The sequence below is a fragment of the Brienomyrus brachyistius genome, chromosome 23 (genome assembly GCF_023856365.1).
Source record: "Brienomyrus brachyistius isolate T26 chromosome 23, BBRACH_0.4, whole genome shotgun sequence".
Lineage (NCBI taxonomy): Eukaryota > Metazoa > Chordata > Actinopteri > Osteoglossiformes > Mormyridae > Brienomyrus > Brienomyrus brachyistius.
The window spans coordinates 18,072,879-18,092,621 of NC_064555.1; the positions used below are offsets into that span (position 1 = coordinate 18,072,879).

At 52.7% G+C, this 19,743-nt stretch overlaps 2 protein-coding genes across 14 annotated transcripts in view; both read right to left on the bottom strand.

Annotated features, from left to right (window-relative positions):
* Positions 1-19,743, bottom strand: part of clasp2 (cytoplasmic linker associated protein 2) — a 45,638-nt gene that overhangs the window by 7,331 nt on the left and 18,564 nt on the right. For 2 of the 11 annotated variants that reach the window (XM_048992706.1, XM_048992712.1), the window contains 18 exons: positions 19,260-19,336; positions 19,074-19,166; positions 18,608-18,753; positions 18,291-18,426; positions 17,952-18,022; positions 17,751-17,810; positions 17,451-17,528; positions 17,191-17,358; positions 16,983-17,023; positions 16,580-16,747; positions 14,607-14,714; positions 10,289-10,462; positions 8,099-8,206; positions 6,163-6,269; positions 5,397-5,641; positions 5,050-5,113; positions 2,944-3,107; positions 2,623-2,701 (listed from right to left, as the gene is read on the bottom strand). In XM_048992706.1, the coding sequence (XP_048848663.1) occupies positions 2,623-2,701; positions 2,944-3,107; positions 5,050-5,113; positions 5,397-5,641; positions 6,163-6,269; positions 8,099-8,206; positions 10,289-10,462; positions 14,607-14,714; positions 16,580-16,747; positions 16,983-17,023; positions 17,191-17,358; positions 17,451-17,528; positions 17,751-17,810; positions 17,952-18,022; positions 18,291-18,426; positions 18,608-18,753; positions 19,074-19,166; positions 19,260-19,336 (2,087 nt within the window). Of the gene's footprint in view, positions 1-2,622; positions 2,702-2,943; positions 3,108-4,161; positions 4,165-4,532; positions 4,596-5,049; positions 5,114-5,396; positions 5,642-5,903; positions 5,928-6,162; positions 6,270-6,793; positions 6,857-8,098; positions 8,207-9,235; positions 9,278-10,288; positions 10,463-12,420; positions 12,448-14,466; positions 14,494-14,606; positions 14,715-15,594; positions 15,613-16,212; positions 16,240-16,579; positions 16,748-16,982; positions 17,024-17,190; positions 17,359-17,450; positions 17,529-17,750; positions 17,811-17,951; positions 18,023-18,290; positions 18,427-18,607; positions 18,754-19,073; positions 19,167-19,259; positions 19,337-19,743 lie in introns of all 11 variants that reach the window. The other 9 variants (XM_048992709.1, XM_048992702.1, XM_048992703.1 and 6 more) reach the window with 9 other exon arrangements.
* LOC125718725 (keratin-associated protein 10-11-like) lies at positions 10,917-14,301 on the bottom strand. 3 transcript variants are annotated; one of them, XM_048992745.1, is made up of 2 exons: positions 13,439-14,301; positions 10,917-13,381 (listed from the first exon to the last, which is right to left on the bottom strand). In XM_048992745.1, the coding sequence occupies exons 1-2, from the start codon at positions 13,995-13,997 to the stop codon at positions 12,510-12,512; spliced, it is 1,431 nt and encodes a 476-aa protein (XP_048848702.1). In that variant the 5' UTR covers positions 13,998-14,301; the 3' UTR covers positions 10,917-12,509. The 3 variants fall into 3 exon arrangements, with proteins under 3 accessions (XP_048848702.1, XP_048848703.1, XP_048848701.1); XM_048992746.1 differs by having other exon boundaries at positions 13,553-13,650; XM_048992744.1 differs by having other exon boundaries at positions 10,917-13,495; positions 13,553-13,649.

Consider the following 19,743-nt stretch of genomic DNA (forward strand, 5'->3'; position numbering starts at 1 on the left):
GGGGCACGAGAGAGCGGCCAAAACCTGGGGAAGGACAAGCTCCCCACAGAACAAGCACCATGGGGAGATGAGACAATCCCAAGGCAGATTTTGCCACCACGCCCCCCACCCCATGATACGCAAGGACAGGTCTCTGAGGCTATTTCACCACATGATGAAATCTCTCAGTTCACCAATGCTTGGTTTTGCATAAGTGCTCCATCACTCAGCTCCCAGGCACACGTACGGGGTGGGCAAACGGTCGGAAGGCCCTCCGCTCGTTTTCAGGGCCAGCAGTTACTGCATTTTGCTTGCACCGTGTCTTTGGCCTCTCTGGCTCTCCATACATTTTTAACTGTGTACTTTATGTACCCCATTGCTGCATGCAAAAAAAAGCTAATTAAAAAAAAATATATATTATGAAGTATATAAAATGACAAATTTCCCCTGGGACTAAGTGTCTTCTCCTTTGATCTTAAATCACAAGCTCAGCTCCGGGATACTCTGTAAAAACTAACCAAGACAGCCGAAGACGTTAAATAATCATCAACAGACAGTGCAAAGCAATCTGACTCCGCAACAGCAAGTCTTCATATGAAGGGACATCAAACAGCCAATCAGTTTAAAGTCAGCAAGCCTGACTACTCGGGGAAACAGGGCTCACACTGCAAGGTGAGCAGGACAACGGCCAGGTCCTACACAGGCCCACCAAACTCACCAACTGGCCTGTTTTTACCGTTCCAGGCTCAGGTGTAATGGACAACCAATCACAGGCCCACTGGTGAAAGGGGGGGGGGGGGAGGCCCCGGGTGGCCATTTGGACCAATTAGGCACCCAGGTGAGGGTCTGACACTGCAATAAATATTCATGTGCTGATTAGGGCTCAGCAAATGAGCTTCACACCAATGTATAGCCCCAATCCAAATCGCTGGGAGGAAGAGACACAGGATTGGGCTGGGAACCACCAAATGAAGGGAAAACAAGAACAAGCAACCAATCAGGCAGAAGTCCACACAGGAGGAGCCTGCCCATTGGCCACTTACCGCAGCCAAGAAAGAAGAGAAAGTCAAGATGACCATTCAGTCGGAATGTGACCAGTTCCACATAACGAGGTTTGCGAGAGCCTTGGGCTTTTCCCTCTGTTAGGTGACACCAGCAGCAGCAGTAGGTCAGAGGGAGCGCAGTATAAAATTGCTTCCCCTAAAGCACCACTGACCTGTGATGCCTGGTCCCACACTTGGATTTGCTCCTGCAGTGTGCAGGCATGGCGCCTGGGCCTTCTGTGGCAGCGGGGAAGCAATTTTATAGCGGCTCCCAGCCCGCAACAAGAACTCCGTGCCGGCTTGGGGAAGAGAGAGGAGAGGGAGCCCATTACCAGCAGGGACAGACACACGATGGGGCATGGGGGGATAAGCAGGAGAGGAAGGACACAGTGACAGCTGAGGAACGCAGCAGCGAAAGCAGGAAGCCGGCAAGCAGGACAAACACACGGGCTCGCTTTGGCAGGGGCAGCTGGGCATGCCAGCAGGGAGCGGGCGGGAGCAAGACTGGCACAGGGAGCGGGCGCTAGCAAGACTGGCACAGGGAGCGGGCAGGAGCAAGACTGGCACAGGTAGAGGACACAGGGAGCGGGCTGAAGTCTGGCACAGGGAGCGGTGGGGGCTATTCCGAAATGAGAGCACCATGAGCAAAGGGGTGTGAGGACACGGCACTCCGCAGCCTCAGTAGGCACCACTGCGACTACACCGAATCCTCCAGCGACGGCACCACATCCCCAACAAATAGATAAGAAGCCGTATTTTCGTAAAGTAAAAAAGAATTTCAAAGTTTTTTCCACTGTTCGGTGACCCCAAACTCTATGACTGTTCGGTCTGACTGAGGGGTGGTCATGTTCCTTACTTGAACGCAACCCGAGTGACCTCTGCGACCTTGTTAGTTAGAGGAGTAGAGGAGTTCTCTGGATTAGACAGATGGAAGTCAGATGGACCTCATTAGTCTGTCAAATGAGAGAAGATGCAAGCAAACCAGGAGGCTCCCCTTCAAAAGGCTCCTGAGATGGAATCTCCTTCTTGAGCACGCAACATTAATCCAGTACCCCTCCTCCTGCGTGTAAATGGTTATAAATTTCTGCACGTCCAATTCCACATGTTTAAAGCTGTGACTGAGGCATTTAATAAGACCACTTAAGACCAGTTAAGATCAAAGTATAATCTCCACACTTGTGTGTGTGTGTGTGTGTGTGTGTGTGTGAGTGTGAGTGTGTGTGTTAGATCTAGCCCATTTCATGGACTGCTGGGAAATTAAGAATTCTTGAGGATCAGCCTTTTATGTTTGTTTACATGTTCGTCATTGTTAACAGCTGGTGATGGTGGTGATGAACACATGGCTTTATACAGAGTCACTCTGAGGCTTTACAGATGATCCTGGGTCACGAACAGCACTGTTACGGCACAAATGCTTACAAACCTATGTGAAGAGACACCAAAACAGGCCAAATTACGAACCAGCTGCCCCAGTGTCACACAGACAAGCAAACACAAACCCCATTTACCACCTTCTGCATGCACTGCAGCACCCCCCAGTGGCCTCAAAGAAATCACACCATCCAGTACAGCAATCAGTCCGAACAGTTCTTTGTGGTACCTTCAGGTTGGGCGTCTGGGTCTGGTCCACCGTAAACCTCATCAGGATGGTGAACTGCAGGTCATTAGGGAAGGACTCTCTGTGAAGGAAGACAAGCAGAGGGACTAAGCGATAAGGCACCAGATCATGGCCATCGGAGGCAGGCAGAGATCAGACCGCTTCCTCAGGAAATAAAAGGTGAGGCACCGCAAGCTGCCCCTGCAACATGGTGGAATAGCGCCACTCTGAGGTGTGGCAACTACAGGGCAAGAGAACAAGCAGCCACGAACAAATTTACTTTATAACAAGCGGAGGAATTTCTAACCGGGGGGTGGGACCCACCTGGTGATGTCCAGCGCCCTCTGGACCTTGGCCTGGACGGAGCCCAGCAGGTCAGCCCCCATCTTCTTCAGTAACTGGGTGAGCAACACAAAGAGCCAATCCTGGAGGTCCTCCTTGTGGACCAGGATGAAGTCCACCAGTGTCTCCAGGAACATGCTGAACACCTGCAGCGGGTGGGGTGGGGGTCAGCACAGCATGAGCCGCACAGCAAGGCGGCCCCCAGTCACCCTCCACTCAGTCCTTCCGGGAATTAAAGCAATAGAGCAGAACAGAGGCCTCACACGCTCACAGCGCTGCCGCCAAATCGCTGAAGAGATGCATTCAACCTCTCATGCTGATAAGTTCACCGAGATCATAAAACGGCAGCAGATCTGATACCCAGGGCTAATATAGGTGCAAAGCCCATGAAGCACAAAGGGATTCAGCCTCTATTGGGGAAGCAATGGGATTAGAAATCTAGACGCAGGGAAGCCCACCTCCAACAGGACAGCGGCCAGGATCACCACACAGCCAAAGCAGGCACTCATTCTGCACCCGCTTAAGCCAAGCAACCAGGCATCTGCCATTGGATTTACTGAGAGTCGACATAATGCATATTTAAGGTGCACTTTCCTGATGCACCGCAGCGGCTGCATGTCAGACGCACAGCCAGACAGACACACACAGACCATATATTCCTATCACACACACACAGATAGTTAAACTGGGTTAATTTCACTCCCATGCAAGAGAAAAATCCATCACAGTGACGAAACCCACTTACTCGCTAGAAAGTTCCATGACAGGTGGGCATGAGGGCAAATATATAAGAAAAAGGAGAAACAAACACCAATTAACTTCCAGCGCTAAAGGTGGGATAACTGGTCAGAAATGCAGATACCACTGAAACTGTCCGTGTTTAACCAAACCAGTGTGTCACTGGGAAAGTCCCCCTCACGCAGTGCAGGAGCATTCGGGAACAAAGGGCCAGCTCAGTCTGACAGTGCACCCGCTCACTAGTCCATTTAGCTGCTAACAGTCTAAACAGCCTCTGATAAATGGAAAATGACCCGTTATCCACTAGGGAGTGTGGGCCCTGCACCCAAGATGAGGGGGGCTGCTTAGTGAACGCCCCCTACAGGAGGCCTGGGTGTGTGGCGGCCGCCCTGAAAAACTGAGCACTCAGATCAGGCCGTGTGGAGCTGAAAATGGCTACCATTATGGCAGGGGGTAGTGCACTCTCTCCAAGTCAATGATCCCTGCAAATATCTGAAAAAAAATCATTTAACTTTCCTGCCACGCAGGGGACATTCACACAGACTAATGCATGGGGCAAACACAGAAAAATGAAAGAAGAAGCTTCAGCTAAGATCTGTCAGAGCCTCATGTAGAGAAAGTGAGGTAAGTGGGCCAGATGGACGTGTGACATGTTCGACAGCTAGGAAGAGCACTGTGGAAGGGTTACTTCAGGGCAGGGACTCCGTGGCAGGAAGGGAGGGGCAGCTCAGTACTGAGTGACCCGGCGTCCACACCTACCACCCTACAAGCCCGAAAGCGGAGCGGAGCAGAGAGGAGAGAAGAGGGGAAGGCGACAGGAGAACAGGAGGTACCTTAAAAGAGGCTGAGCTTATACCGGATTCTGCCGGACCAAAGCCCCTGCTCCCCGCTTCTAGCTGAAAGTCAAATTGTTCACCGTTCATCGTTTGCTGACGACAGCCATTCAGAGGTCAGGTGGGGGGTAAACAAAAACAACAGGGCAGTAGAGGAAGAACTGGGGAGAAAGACTATAAATCGGCCAGCGTGTCGATGCGTAAACAACTGGCACTCGGTCAGAGGGTTAGTTGGTAGTCTCTGCTAAGGCGCCTTAGATCACTGTGTGACGGAGGTGAGTGTGTTACGGAGGTCACCGGGATCAAGCTGGATGCTGTGTGCGGCGGGGGAGGGGGGTGCAGCTCGCTTCAATCCCGTGTCACTCCAATAGTGCCCCCGCAGGCCCATGCCAAGCATGCTCATACACCCATTTACAGTATGCCCCCGGGGCCAAAACAGCAAGACCCCCGTCCTCCACTGTCGGCAGAATCCGGTATACAATCAACCGGCAAGGAAGGCGAGCATGCCAGGGCATACCTTGCTGTGTGGGTCGGCGAACATCCTGGTGAAGATCTCACAGAGCCTCTTCAGCTCCACGCGGCTGTGGGACAACGGGACAGGCATTAGTAGGTGAGGAGAAGGGAGACCGGGGCTGGACGACGGGCGTCGGGAGGGGAGGGGAGACCAGGGCCTGGAGACAGGACAGGCTTTGGCCAGGATGGACAAACCAGGACCAGGCAACAGGATGGGAAGGGAAGGGATGACCGGGGCCCGACAATGGGATGGGTGATGGGACGGGTGTCAGCCAGGAAGGGGAGACCGGGGAGGGGTGTGTTCAGGAAAACAGGAGCAGCAGAGGTGCAGGACAGGAGGAAGCAGCATACCTGAGGGTCCTCTGGCTCTTGAGCAGGCTCTGGAGGCCCAGCAGGCCTTCCTTGCGCTCGGACCAGTTGGCACTGGCACAGCGGTTGAGCACCTCGGCCACATCCTCCGTCTGCCGCATATAGGTGGGCAAGCTGCCGTTACGCGAGCTGTAGGAGCGCTCTGAGCAGGCGCTGGAGGCATCACTGTTAGCGTCGTCGTCTGAGTACATGCCGTAGGTGTCATAACGCCGCCGCCCAGCCTTCCGCTGTGGGAGTGTGACAGACAGGGGTACCAAATCAGGCAACCCTTCAGTAAGGGTATCAGAAGGTATTAGACACTCATGCTGAGTCACAATGCTAGCAGCAGAGGGAGTCAGTGGAATCCCAGACCCTGACGGAGACCCACTAACAAATATACACCTATTTATAAAAACAATCAGTCACCAGCTTGAGAAGCAATCATCTCTTTCATAGGCGGCAGAGAAGTTTAAGAAAGAAAGAGTGGGGGAAAATAAAAAATAAATCTACCTTGGTCCTCATGTCTCCGAGAAGCTGTCAGCGTTAGCGGGAGGAAGAGAGCAGTTAGACAGCAGTTAAGTGGGAAGAGGTAGTGAAGGAGGCCAGGCACACAGACAGCGGCATGCAAACAGGCCAACCCCACCTCTAAAAGCAACAGCGACCCCTTGTTAGAAGGAATTACACATGTGATACAGCAGTACATGCAGAGAAACAGGGGAGCTAGAGCAGGCATGGTGGGAGCTGTAAGGGCGGCACAGCGGGTCGGTACCAGGGCGTCAGCCAGAGCCTCCTCCACGTCAGAACCGGTGTTCAGAATCCGCATGGCGCTGACCGACGAGGACAGGCGGCCCGCCTGGCTGATCCCGTAGCCGGTGCCTGAGAAGAAAAGCAGAGACCTTAACCCCGGGCACAGAGCACCTCCCACAGGTTGGTGAAGGTCAGAGCCCTGTGCTGACACAGAAGGGTCTGCACAGCCTGCTGGGCTGGCTGGCACCACCTGACCCAAACACCTTCCGGCCCACTCAGACCCCCAGGCAACATGACGACATAAAATCCCACATTCGTGCAGTAAAACAAAGAATGGGTGACTCAAGATGGCAAAACAATAAAATTAAAGACCCATAACAATGGATGGTAGAAACCCCAGACTTGCTCACCCACAGTGGGATTCAAAGAAACCCATTTATGCCATGTTATAGGACTGGGGGGGGGGGGTTATTTCCCCCAGGCAGCAAAGAGATCGACACTCATGGATGCAAAAGGGGCTCAGAACAAAAACCATGTTAAATTGCAAAGTGAGGCTCAAAAAAATCAATGAAGCTGAATGAAAAAGCAAATGAGAGGAAAACATGGTGTTTAAAACTGAAGCTAAGGACATGGAGTTTCTACTCAGCCTTCACCTGCTGCCCCAAAAACGTCGGGCGCATGGAGAGCGCCAGTGGACCGGGAGTGATGTCGCGAGGCTGCAACGGAGAATCACAGAGCCCGCGCAGGTTAGTGTCTTTGTGTGCAGGCAGACAGGGGGTGTGGGATGCTGTGCCATGGAAAGAACATGGAGGCCGAACCAGATGCATCTGACCAAGACAAATCGACCTGCCGCTAAAGGCCCGACGAGCACTAACGCGACCTGCCGCTAAAGGCCCGACGAGCACTAACGCGACCTGCCGCTAAAGGCCCGACGAGCACTAACGCGACCTGCCGCTAAAGGCCCGACGAGCACTAACGCGACCTGCCGCTAAAGGCCCGACGAGCACTAACGCGACCTGCCGCTAAAAGACCGACGAGCACTAACGCGACCTGCCGCTAAAAGACCGACGAGCACTAACGCGACCTGCCGCTAAAGGCCCGACGAGCACTAACGCGACCTGCCGCTAAAAGACCGACGAGCACTAACGCGACCTGCCGCTAAAGGCCCGACGAGCACTAACGCGACCTGCCGCTAAAAGACCGACGAGCACTAACGCGACCTGCCGCTAAAAGACCGACGAACACTAACGCGACCTGCCGCTAAAAGACCGACGAGCACTAACGCGACCTGCCGCTAAAGGCCCGACTAGCACTAACGCGACCTGCCGCTAAAAGACCGACGAGCACTACCATGCACTAATGCGACCCACCACTAATGCTCCGCAAATATCACCCATTGCTAACGTCCAAAATATCTCCCTAATCTTACAGGAACTCAATAGGACCACATACAGAAAGATTCATTTTCTGACATCTCATGTGGCTCCATTTATGTTCTCCAAGATCTAAAACATCTGTCAGATGTTCAGACTGACTCAAGGAGCTAAGATTCAGTTCAAGTGCATCGATCCTTTGAGATGACAGAGTGACCACTGGGCTATCTGCAGATGTTTGAGAGCCTAGTCAGGGTCACAAAATGAACACTTAGTCATCAGCTGGATCTGAACCAGCACCTGTACAAAATGACCAGACCATGAACTGCAGTGGAGTGCAGTACATTTCTCTTCATAAGCACAACAATACTTTTTAAAAAGGGGAAGAATAGAGTATAGTGTTGGAAGAGAAGGCAGGGGAAAGCTGAAATCAAATCACAGGAATTCACAGGAATGAAAAGGCTTCCCAGAAGCAACGGCAGGTAGGAGAAAAACTCACGATGGTCCCAAATCCGGATTCGTACTGTGATTGGGCGTGTTTGGGGCCGGGGTCATGCAGGGAGGGTGGGGCAGGCTGGTACTCACCGAGGGGCTGGAAAGAGCGCACAGGACTGGTGTCCCGGCTGCTCTCGCGGCTGGCCTCCCGGCTGCAGCCCTGACTCATACTAGGCCGAGGGATTCGGCTGCCTCGCGCTAGCGGCCGCGACGAGCCATGGGAAAGCAGAGAGCAGCAGTGAAGAAGACAACAGAGAAAGGAGGAGAGTGGTCAGAAGAGACACAAGAGGCACTCACTGCACAGCAAGACAAGGACAAAGGACCTCAAGGCAACAGCACTGCCTCCAACCCCTTTGTGAGAGAGAGAGAGAGACAGACAGACAGAGAGAGAGAGAGACCACTGGAACAGGAACAGCAACTTTATATGAACGCGCAGGTCAGCTGGGGAAACGCGCACGCACACACACAGAGGAAATGAAGAATGGCTTCTGTTCCTGCGGATAATCCTCACCCTGCATGTCACATTCCCTGTACCAAAGCACATTTAATAAATAAGAGAGAAACGACACAGACTCAACATCACAAAAAAGGAAGAAAACAAGAAAAGATTAGTGCAGGTAGCAGGCAGGAGACTGCTGTTCCAATTATCCAATCTATTTAATAACCTAGAGGCGGTGTGGGCAGACGCTGGCACACTCCGGGTGCCCTGTGGCGGGGAATGCCAGCTTCGCCTGGCAGCACACATTCCAGACGGACAAATGAAACGAGGGCCGACGTGACACTGCCTCTACCAGGCAGCATTTTCTCCTTCACAGGCCACAGACTACACAACAGAGCTTCAGTCAAACCCTGAGCTGCTACTGTGCAACAGCGTCGTTTTCTCACACCATCGTTTAGGAAAATCATCAATGGGCACCGATTATGCACAGAGCAGGAGACAAAACTACCCCATGTGAACATGCACTGCTGTGGGTGACTCAAGGATGACAGCAGAGGACGAGAGGCGGGTTTCACTGCCCATTCATGCTGAAAATCAGCGCGACTAACGCAGAGCAAGTAGGCAGCAAAGATCACAAGAGACAAGGAGCCATCTTCAGCATTTAGCTCAGACAGTGCACTTCCTACCACAAACCTCCCTAGTGGTCTGAGAGACATTGGAAGGGGATGCGGGAGTGAGGCACAGCGGTGCGGGAGAGACTGAGCCGATGAACCACAAGTTGCTCTTACCTCCAAGGCTCCCGTTGTAGTGCTGGCTGAGACTGGAGGGGGCTTTGTATCGAGAGAGTAAAGTAAAGGAAGATTAGAAAAACACAGAACCTGTAGCAGCTCTTAAGCCTGAGCAAACACGACAGCACATTTATGCTGAAAAGCCATTCAGACCTGCGAAAAAGCAGCACATTTTAAGCAGCAGCAAAAACAGCTTCGTAAGGGATGATTCTACTGAACGGGTGACACCAGCGGCTGTGCCTGAATGTAGTTAAACCCCAAAGAAAAACAGCCGATGCCTGGGGTCCGGCGCCCGCGGAGAGATATGACAGATAGAAGTAAGGCATGACTGCAGAAGGGTGAAAATGCTGCAGGAGAGACTCGAATGATCTGGGAGGATCAGAGGTCAGAGAGAACAGAGGGGAAGCGCTTCCTCAGCACGCCTGTCGGCCACCACCAGCGGATCGGGACCAAGGGTGACCTCAGCTGGACCCGGAGCCACAGAAAAATCAGAGAGCCCCGCTGCTTGTGGTTAGAAATACTTGGGGACAAAGCTATAACATGACCGCAATCGTTCATACTCGGCCGAGTACCACAACTGGCATCGCTCCGCAAACATGTAGTAAGATATTAAATGCTGCACTATGGAGCGAGTATATTCAGGAGTGCTGGCTTCAATATCTTGGTATCTTCACAGCCAGCAGTTATTTTAAATCCTATCATTATCAGTGTGTTAAACTTATTCGGCGCAGAGGAATAAACTTGGAGCAGGAGGCAATGTGACTGACACTCTCTCTCTCTGAAGACTCTGCCCCTCACACGGGGTTAAAAGAAACCCCTCCACCAGGGGGGCGCACTCATCACGGTTGAGAAGCAGTTTACAGTTACAAAGCAGGAAATGGACATGGAGACTCCTGGCACTGAGGGGTGGGGCAGTGCTTCTTGAAGAGTGGCACCCAATCAGAGGGGATGAGAGGGTGAAGCGAGGATGGCAAATGGGGGAGGAGCATCAGCCAAGAAACAGCAGGGCGACCAGTGAGACGGGAGCTGAGGATGGGGCTGCATGCTCCTTACCGACAGAGAGGCGGGTGGGGCTGGAGTCCCGGCTGCAGCCCTGACTGCGAGGAATGCGGCTGCGGCGCTGCGACGAGCCTGGGCCGGCCTGGACACGCTGGGCCCCCACAGAGCCAACTGTGCTGAGGGCCGTGCTGGCCAGTACCCGCCCCGGGGAGCCCGACCGGCTGCCCGCTGCAGGAGGACAGGGGAGAGGGGCAGCTGCATGAGAGACCTATCTGACCGGGGAGAAGGGGGCATATCGCCCTCCCAGGGGAGAGAAAGCCGGGTGGAAGCTGTGCAGAGCCAGGCGCAGGGGCAGCACAACGCATCGAGCGGGCAGCCTGGCTCTCAGCTACACACCCGCATATCTCCAAGATGACAAGTGAAGCCCTATTCCTATAGACACAGTCTCAGTACAGCACAAAACCCTGAAAGAACACTGACAATATACATTTTAAAATAAACAACTAACATAAGAGCTAGCGATGCACCGAAATGAATTTACCGAAACAAATTTTTTTATCCGGCTGAATACCAAAACCAATCATTTATGTACCGACTTGTTCAGATGAATGTATTTGGTTAATTTTGCTTTTGAGCTTATGAATTAAAAGAAATTATAAATGCAGGTGGTTTCATTTGAACGTCAGCCTCCTTCAGCCACCAAGAAATGCGTAAAATGGCGTGTGCAGCCCTGTTAATACTGTTAACGCCCCATCAATGTTAACGGCAGCGAATCCGACAATCTAAACCAGGGGCCAATCGTATCCGCAAAGGGCCGGTGTGTATGCAGGTTTCTGGGATAACCTTTAGGTCAGCTGTTCACACCCAGGTGTGAGGACTCCTCAGCCAATCAGTCCTCTAATTAGTAATCTAATTGCAGCGAAAGCCTGCTCACACAGCGGCCCTTTCTGGGTAAAATTGGCCACCCCCACCCTAAACCAAAAAGGTTCAATGTTCCTAATACAACGGATGCTCCGTCATGAGATCGTAAAGCTGCAAGCTACCTCCGCTCATACAAACTCCACATTACACATGTGCTTTTAGTTTCATTCCGATTACAATTCCCAACTGGAACTGTCTCATTTTTCTCGTCGGCAGACGAGGAATACAAAGTAAACATAACGTAAAACAATGTTACTATGGGTTTTACAGCTTTTTTGGATCGACAGCAACTCCAGCTGTGAAGAATACGGACCTTCCCACCGTTTTCTTGAATGAACGTTATGCTACGTCGACAGCCCACAGGTGAACGCGAATGAGATGCCGAATCACGCTGCAGATGGCGGTCAAAGGTCGTTGGTAAGCTGGGGGCTCTAAAAAATTCCGTTTTTTGGTTATTCAGCCGAATATTATCGGTTGCCGAAATTTCGGTGCAACACTAACCAGAGCACGGAGGCTCATTCCAAAGTGGCTCTTAATTCTTTCAAGGTTCTTTCCTTTTTGTCCCCTAACTAAAGAAATCATGAAACGGGAGAGGATACTGCAGGATGCAAACCTACAGGATGCCTCCAGAGCAACGAGGCTGGGTGGTGAGACCTCACTGACCGCACTGCACTGAGCCAGGAGCCTCAGTCAGGGCTCCAGTACCAGCGACCAGGTGACTGCTGGAAGAAAGTGACACCCCACCCCCCCCCAAGCCCTAAGCTCCCAGCATCTGCCCAAGGAAACATTTCACCGAAACAAGACTCTCACACTGGGAGACCCAGGTTATAAAGACTATGGATTAAAGATGAGCCATTGAAACAGGCATCCCTGAGCTAAGAGCAGAACTGAACACAGACACACTATGTAAGCTGCATGGATACCCGATGTTATGCTGCTCATTTTATCTCACAGTCAAGCCAAAAAATCCTGAATTCCCAAGAAAGGTAGCGGTTACCTTGATTTTACATATGCGTGTACCGAATGGAGTCACGTAAATGAGAGGCAAGCAGTGAAAATGAAGCAGAGCAGGGCACAGGGGGTTTCCAGCATGCAGTGCAGGGGCAGGCAGAGGCAGTGTGTGTGTGTGTGTGTGTGTGTGTGTGTGTGTGTGTGTGTGTGTGTGTGTGTGTGTGTGTGTGTGTGTGTGTCTTTTTTGGGTGGGGGGTGGGGGGATGAGTGAGTGGACACACACAGATACACAGACAACATACAGAAGCTCTTACCACCGACAGGGGTAGCAGACTGAGATCCTAAGCGAGTGTCAATCATGGGGCCGCATTTTATCCCCAAAATGGTTGGGGATTGGTTGGGTTTAAGCCAGGGTGGGATTGGGGGGCAGGGAGGAAGCAGGGGGCAGATTAATTAATGGCAGCAGGGGGCACAAACAAAGCACTGCTTTATTAGGATAAATAAAAACAAGAAGAGAGTGAATTAGTTTAATACACATTAACAGCAGCAAAATAAACACGGGGGGGGGGGGCAGAGCAAGCAAGGCAAAGCAAACAACACAAACGGGCGGCGGACTACAGCGCTGTACTGTAAACATACTCTTACTGCCTGACACACAAACGGATGGTGGACTACAGCGCTGTACTGTAAACATACTCTTACTGCCTGACACACAAACGGATGGTGGACTACAGCGCTGTACTGTAAACATACTCTTACTGCCTGACACACAAACGGATGGCGGACTACAGCGCTGTACTGTAAACATACTCTTACTGCCTGACACACAAACGGATGGCGGACTACAGCGCTGTACTGTAAACATACTCTTACTGCCTGACACACAAACGGGCGGCGGACTACAGTGCTGTACTGTAAACATACTCTTACTGCCTGACACACAAACGGATGGTGGACTACAGCGCTGTACTGTAAACATACTCTTACTGCCTGACACACAAACGGATGGTGGACTACAGCGCTGTACTGTAAACATACTCTTACTGCCTGACACACAAACGGATGGCGGACTACAGCGCTGTACTGTAAACATACTCTTACTGCCTGACACACAAACGGATGGCGGACTACAGCGCTGTACTGTAAACATACTCTTACTGCCTGACACACAAACGGATGGCGGACTACAGCGCTGTACTGTAAACATACTCTTACTGCCTGACACACAAACGGGCGGCGGACTACAGCGCTGTACTGTAAACATACTCTTACTGCCTGACACACAAACGGATGGCGGACTACAGCGCTGTACTGTAAACATACTCTTACTGCCTGACACACAAACGGGCGGCGGACTACAGCGCTGTACTGTAAACATACTCTTACTGCCTGACACACAAACGGATGGCGGACTACAGCGCTGTACTGTAAACATACTCTTACTGCCTGACACACAAACGGGCGGCGGACTACAGCGCTGTACTGTAAACATACTCTTACTGCCTGACACACAAACGGATGGCGGACTACAGTGCTGTACTGTAAACATACTCTTACTGCCTGACACACAAACGGATGGCGGACTACAGTGCTGTACTGTAAACATACTCTTACTGCCTGACACACAAACGGATGGCGGACTACAGCGCTGTACTGTAAACATACTCTTACTGCCTGACACACAAACGGATGGCGGACTACAGCGCTGTACTGTAAACATACTCTTACTGCCTGACACACAAACGGATGGCGGACTACAGCGCTGTACTGTAAACATACTCTTACTGCCTGACACACAAACGGATGGCGGACTACAGCGCTGTACTGTAAACATACTCTTACTGCCTGACACACAAATGGGCGGCGGACTACAGCGCTGTACTGTAAACATACTCCCTGTCTGACTGACACACACACACACACACACACCATACTATACTCTTATACCATCTCTCCAAAGTAGCTTTCTCCATTTTATTTAAACCCTCCCTAGTGCAGACTTGTACACAAACCACTTGGAAGCTGGATTTGTTTGCCCTGACAACACATTACTGCAGACGGGATGGGCATGAAAACCAGGCCATGGCAGGTGCGGAAAGAGCCGCACACTTTTCTCGAGGCCAGGAGGGACTGAGCGTCCACAGGACAGCTTACCGCTGCAAGGGGCCAGTGGGCGTTTGCTGCGTGTCATCAGGTAGGGTGACATAGCGACACGAGCAGAAAAGGGCTCCGAGAAGCCGCACTCTTCAGTGGAAAAGCATGCAGGAAGCTACACCCACCACAGCAACACAGTGAGTGCCCGTAAACAAACAGACCCAGCCGAGACAGATCACACACACGCCCGACACAGGGCAAAATACCTGGGGTACAATCAGATTCATCAAAACCTACAGGCACAAAAAAAGCCATAAATCAACTTATTCTCAGGAGACTAAATGCAGTTCAGGCCTGGCAAAGGCTACAAGGCCACAGCATGCCGGTGGCACAGAGGCATACTTACGTTGTGACTGGGAGACCACCTTGTTGCGACTGCGCCCCCGTGAGTCCACTTGGCTGCTGCCCGTAGAGCTCGGCAGCGTGGAGAGAGTCTGCTTTGTGCGCAGACGACCTGTGGGACAGACAGGTGCGACACAGTCACCTTCTCAGTCCCACCAAGGGGCGCACTTTCCAAAGGTCTCATCCACACTGCGTGCTTCTCTGTAAAAACCGGAGTATTGCTCCACCAAGGCTTCTGCCATTGAATAGTCTGAGACTGGAAGGCCAGGTCAGAAGATCATTCTTTGGCAAATGCCCTCGGACAGTGTATGAGAAGCCAACCACCAGTCAGCCAGCTTATGTTGACATACTATGTGTACCGTATTTGCACTGTGTATGTACCCATTTGTAAATGAATTTTGGAGACCTGCTGCTGTTTGCAAATAATTTCCGCTAAGATCAGTAAAGTACATCGCATCTTAAAATACCAGCCCACTCCTACTTTTGTGGGGTTTGTTGTGCAACAGCAGCAGGTGATACATTCTTGATTAAAGCATTTTCTTAGTTTTCAAAGAAAAGCAGGTTAAATCTTCCATCAGGATGAGACCCAAGCCACTGGTTCCATCATCAGGGTTGAGAACATTAATCCAGTATTTCCCAACCTGGTCCTCGTGGACACTAAGACCGGGATCTGAGGGGGAGCAAAAATGCGGACTGTCTGGCAGGGATCTGAGAGGGAGCAAAAATGCAGACTGTCTGGCAGGGATCTGAGAGGGAACAAAAATGCTAGACTGCTTGGTGGTACCCGGAGGACCAGATTGGGAAATACTGCATTAAATCAGTTGAGGAGAGACTTGCAGAATGTCAAAGGTTGTGCAGCAAAAGTCTGAACTAGTCCTGTTAGGCGGGTAGGCCAGCAGGGTAGGGACACTAGAGTGTTAACACACTAGAGCGATTAGAGAAGCTAACCCTACTGCACTCGACCGTGACACGCAGAGAGGGGCTGTTCTTACCCTCATCGCAAAAGGTCCCTAAACAGAGAGAACAGGTTTGTCTGTCAGTCAGAATGTGTAGCTACCAGAGTTGTGGTTTTTTAAACAAATATTTCTGCTTAAAAATCACCAGTTTAACTCTGGTCAGACTCCAGTTGAGTTTAGCTACGCTGCTGGTATGACTAACACCACGCAAGTGAACATCAGTCTGAACACATTGAAAACATCTAGTGATATTACAGAAAGTTATAAAGCTAGAGTTCATTTGAAGAAAATGTCAGGAATATGAAATCTCACTGTTAGAAAATAAAATCCACATCATGTTCTAAAAGCACAGAGAAAAACCAAAGCCATTAGTAAGGTGCACAGCATTGCAGGGGCTGGGTCATGCCGACAAGGGCAGGGATGCCCAGTGACAGAGGAAACCTTGGCGACAAACTCCTGGGCAGCTCTGTGTGACCCCCCCCCCCCCCAGTCACTTACAGAATCTCACTCCTCTGGCGTGTTAATTTCCTTTGATCAGAGCTAATTCACTGACACTCCCATCACCACTAAGTATTAATGTAGCCACCCAGACAAAGGGCTTCTCAGCAAGAGCAGCAGCAGGGGGCAGAAGCGGAGAGGGCAGCATGTTCTTACCGTCCAGCTTATCAGACGAGCCGTCGTCTGCCATGCACGGAGAAGAGAGGAGAGCGGGAGTGTTAATGCAAGAGGCAGATGCGGAATCAAGAGGCACATGCACACACACACGCATGCACGCGCACACATACACACACACAGAAGGACAGACAGAGGCACACCAGCAGCCACTGCTCTGAGAGTCAGTTCTAGGCAGAACAACAAAAGAGAGGACAAGTTTGAGAAAGAGAGTCATATGCTGCAGTTATCAGATGGAGGTTCCAGACGCTGTACCAGTGAAAGCTGCCTTTTCTTCAATAGACCTCTGACCCTGCAAAGGCTGGGGATGATCAGGACCCCACAAGCACCCCCAGTCACGCTGACTTACCCAGAGAAGCGTAGGAACCCGGGGGCAGTCCGGAGGCACCCAGCCGGCCGGTGCCCCCAGTGTGGGCACTCAGGCGGGCCTTGGCTCCGGCGGCAGCATTGACATCCACGTCGCTGCGAGAGCGCTGCAGGGACACGGGCGAGCCCGCTGCCTTGGTGCTGGCAGGGACTACAGGGGCGCAAGACAGGCCGGGGGAGTTAGACGGGACGGGCTGATTTTCAACACACGCACACACTGGCCCACACACTGAGAGGAGCCAAGGCAGCATCTCAGTGTGACCTACAGGGCAGCAGTACCGCATTCTACACAGCTCAGTGAGCGCCGGGTCGATCCAAAGAGCCCCGGTACCATGCCGGGCCACGAGGACAAACACAGAACACAGGAGACAACAGCGAAATCTCACCTCTTCCAGGAGCAGCAGACCACACGGATGGCGAAGGCCGGCTGGCGAGGAGACAAGAGCCAAACGAAAGGAGCCGCGGTCAGCACAGGTATGCATGGGCCTACATGCAGTCTACGCGCCACAGATGCGTCACACGCTCGCCGGAATGTAACCAAACAGGACGTCACAGAGCCCCAGCAGAAGGCCAAGAGCAGAACGCCTGACTTACTTGAGACTCTCCTGCGAGCTGGAGGAGGAGCGGTCTGACTGTGGCAGCGAGGTGGCGCTCCCGGCCCCCCGCAAGCATGACTGCAGGTTGCGCTGGTAGGACGCCTCCAGAGAGTTGTACAGAGCGTCCGCCTCCGAGGGGAAGTGCTGCCGCAAACCCCAGTATGCCCTGAAGGGGGCAGCAGAGAGCAGGGAGTCTCAGTCGGGTGACAGGAAGCGGATAAGGTACACAGGGCGGAGGCGGCGAGGGCTTGACCGTACTTCCTGGCCTCGACACGAGCCTCAGCGTCCGCGTCCCGGATTCCCTTCTTGATGCTGTCCACCAGCACGGCGGTGTGCCTGAAGGAGACACAGACAGAGGCAGACAGTCTGTACACCCGCAGAATCATCTCTGTGACAGTTTAGTCAGCTGTGTCGACAGATTCCAGTATATAACTCCACCACCATCTCTGATAAGGCACCCAGTAACACACTGTTCCATTTATGTTTCTATTGCGTCTTTTAGCGTCAGTCCCCAGAAGAATATTTTGGATTGTGCTCACTGGTCCAGGACCTGCTCACCTCTCCAGGGAATGAGTCTGCCACTCCTGCAGCAGAAGGTCCAGGAAGTCATAGCAACGCCTGCAGGGAAGACAGTAACATCATCAACCTCCAATGGGGAGCCTGGACTGGAAGCAGGTCCCTTAGTGCCCCATTAGCCTTAGATCATATTACAGTGACACATGCAGACGTTTCTCTCAGACGCTGGAAGGCGGAGCTCACCGTCTGACGGCCACGGACTTGGAGGTGCAGTTGCTGGTGATGAGGGGGATGAGCCTGGGGACGTGGGTGTGCTGTGGGGAGGAAAAGCGGCAGTCAGGGGGCGCCGGAGAGCAGGCGGGAGGCCAGCACAGCCCCACATTGCAACACGCACCACCGATAATCACACAGTACAGAGCAGCGTCCAACACAACAGTCACAGGGCCCCTAATTCTCAGCCACGCCACTGGCCTGCCAAGTGTCCGGCATGTGGAAAGACCTACACATACAAAATGATGGCTGAGAGCAGCGGCGAGCCGCCGAGCGACCCTGGTGGGGCGCACAGCCAGGCGAGCAACTCACCCGGATGATGAAGCGGATGGCAGCGACACCTGAGGTGGCCATCACCTTGGCGCAGTTGGGGATCAGGTTGAACAGGATGGGTAAGATGGCTTCTGCACCATGATCGAATCTGTTAGCCAGCACTGTGGACAAGTGGCTGTGGGGGGCACGAGGAGGCAGGAGTGAAAAGTGAGGGGACACAAGGCCAGTCCTCTAACGATCAAGGCAGCTTAAACCCCCCCCCATAGATACAGGCTGGGTGCTCATTCCCTTCTAACGTTTAACCCCAATACCAGCTAAAGGAGCACCACTGTGACCCCTGACCCGGAAGCACTCACGCCACAGTGATGCAGGCCTCGCGCACCACCTGGGAACGCAGGTCCTTGGCTGACAGTTTGAAGGCGCCGTCCAGCAGGCGCAGGTGCTGGTAGAAGCAGTCGTAGTCGGTAGCTCCGGCCACCAGCAGCGAGCGCACCTTCTTCAGCTGGGAGCCACAAAGACTACGTGTGAAAACCTCACACTCCCGAGCGCGTGTGATTGTGGTATTATCGGTGGTCAGAAGTACCCAGCGCGCGCACGCACGCACACACACACACACACACACACACACACACACACACAGAGACCAGTTTTAACAGCAGTCACACTGGCTACTAGTAAAGGAGCCTGACATGAGGGCACCACGCAGCTTCAGGGGGTCACTCGGCAGGGCTACAGGGCTAGGGGCTTGGACCAGCCAATGAGAATGCGACCCAAGAGAAAGACAAGCACCCCCCAAACCAGAGGCTTTGCATGAGCCCTCACCGCATTCGCGCGATGATCCCAGTCGTGCTTGTCATCAGACAAAATCTCACGTATCTTGTTCAGGTTGTCCTCAAGGTCACGGGAGGAGTAGATCTGCAGGGAGAAGTCGGCGGAGAGCTTGAGCGTCCCAGGCAGAGACGCAGCGAGGGACATGCAGCTCCCACACCCAGGAGAGCCCACACCTACCTGAACAGTAGGCACATCTGTGAAGGCCTTCTGGAAGTCATCTTCATCCACAGCCCCCGCGACGTCTTTGGATGAAGCTGTCAAAAGGAGGAGGGGCACAGAGGGGCTGTGAGCCTCTCCCAGCTGAGGCCGTGTGCGAGAGGACGTACGGCACAAAGGACGCCCAGCGGCTGTGGCTGCGTGCGGGAAGATGCACGGCACGAGGGACTGCCCCCATGCCAGTGTGGGCGGCGGGTTACATGCAGCTGGGCGCCGTCAGCACCGTTTTGGCCAGATCAGCATGTTGAATCTGCATCGGAGCGAGTCAGTAACGCTCTGAGCTCTCCAATTAACCCTCACCACTAGTTACACCAATGTATTCCAGCACACAAGTCTCACAGTCGATGGTAGGTGCTGGTTTTTTGCTGTTGGTCTACCGTGTGCCCAACATAGAGTGCCCGTTTTCCATGCCCTCAAATGGCAGCCACCTCTAACCCTAGCTGAT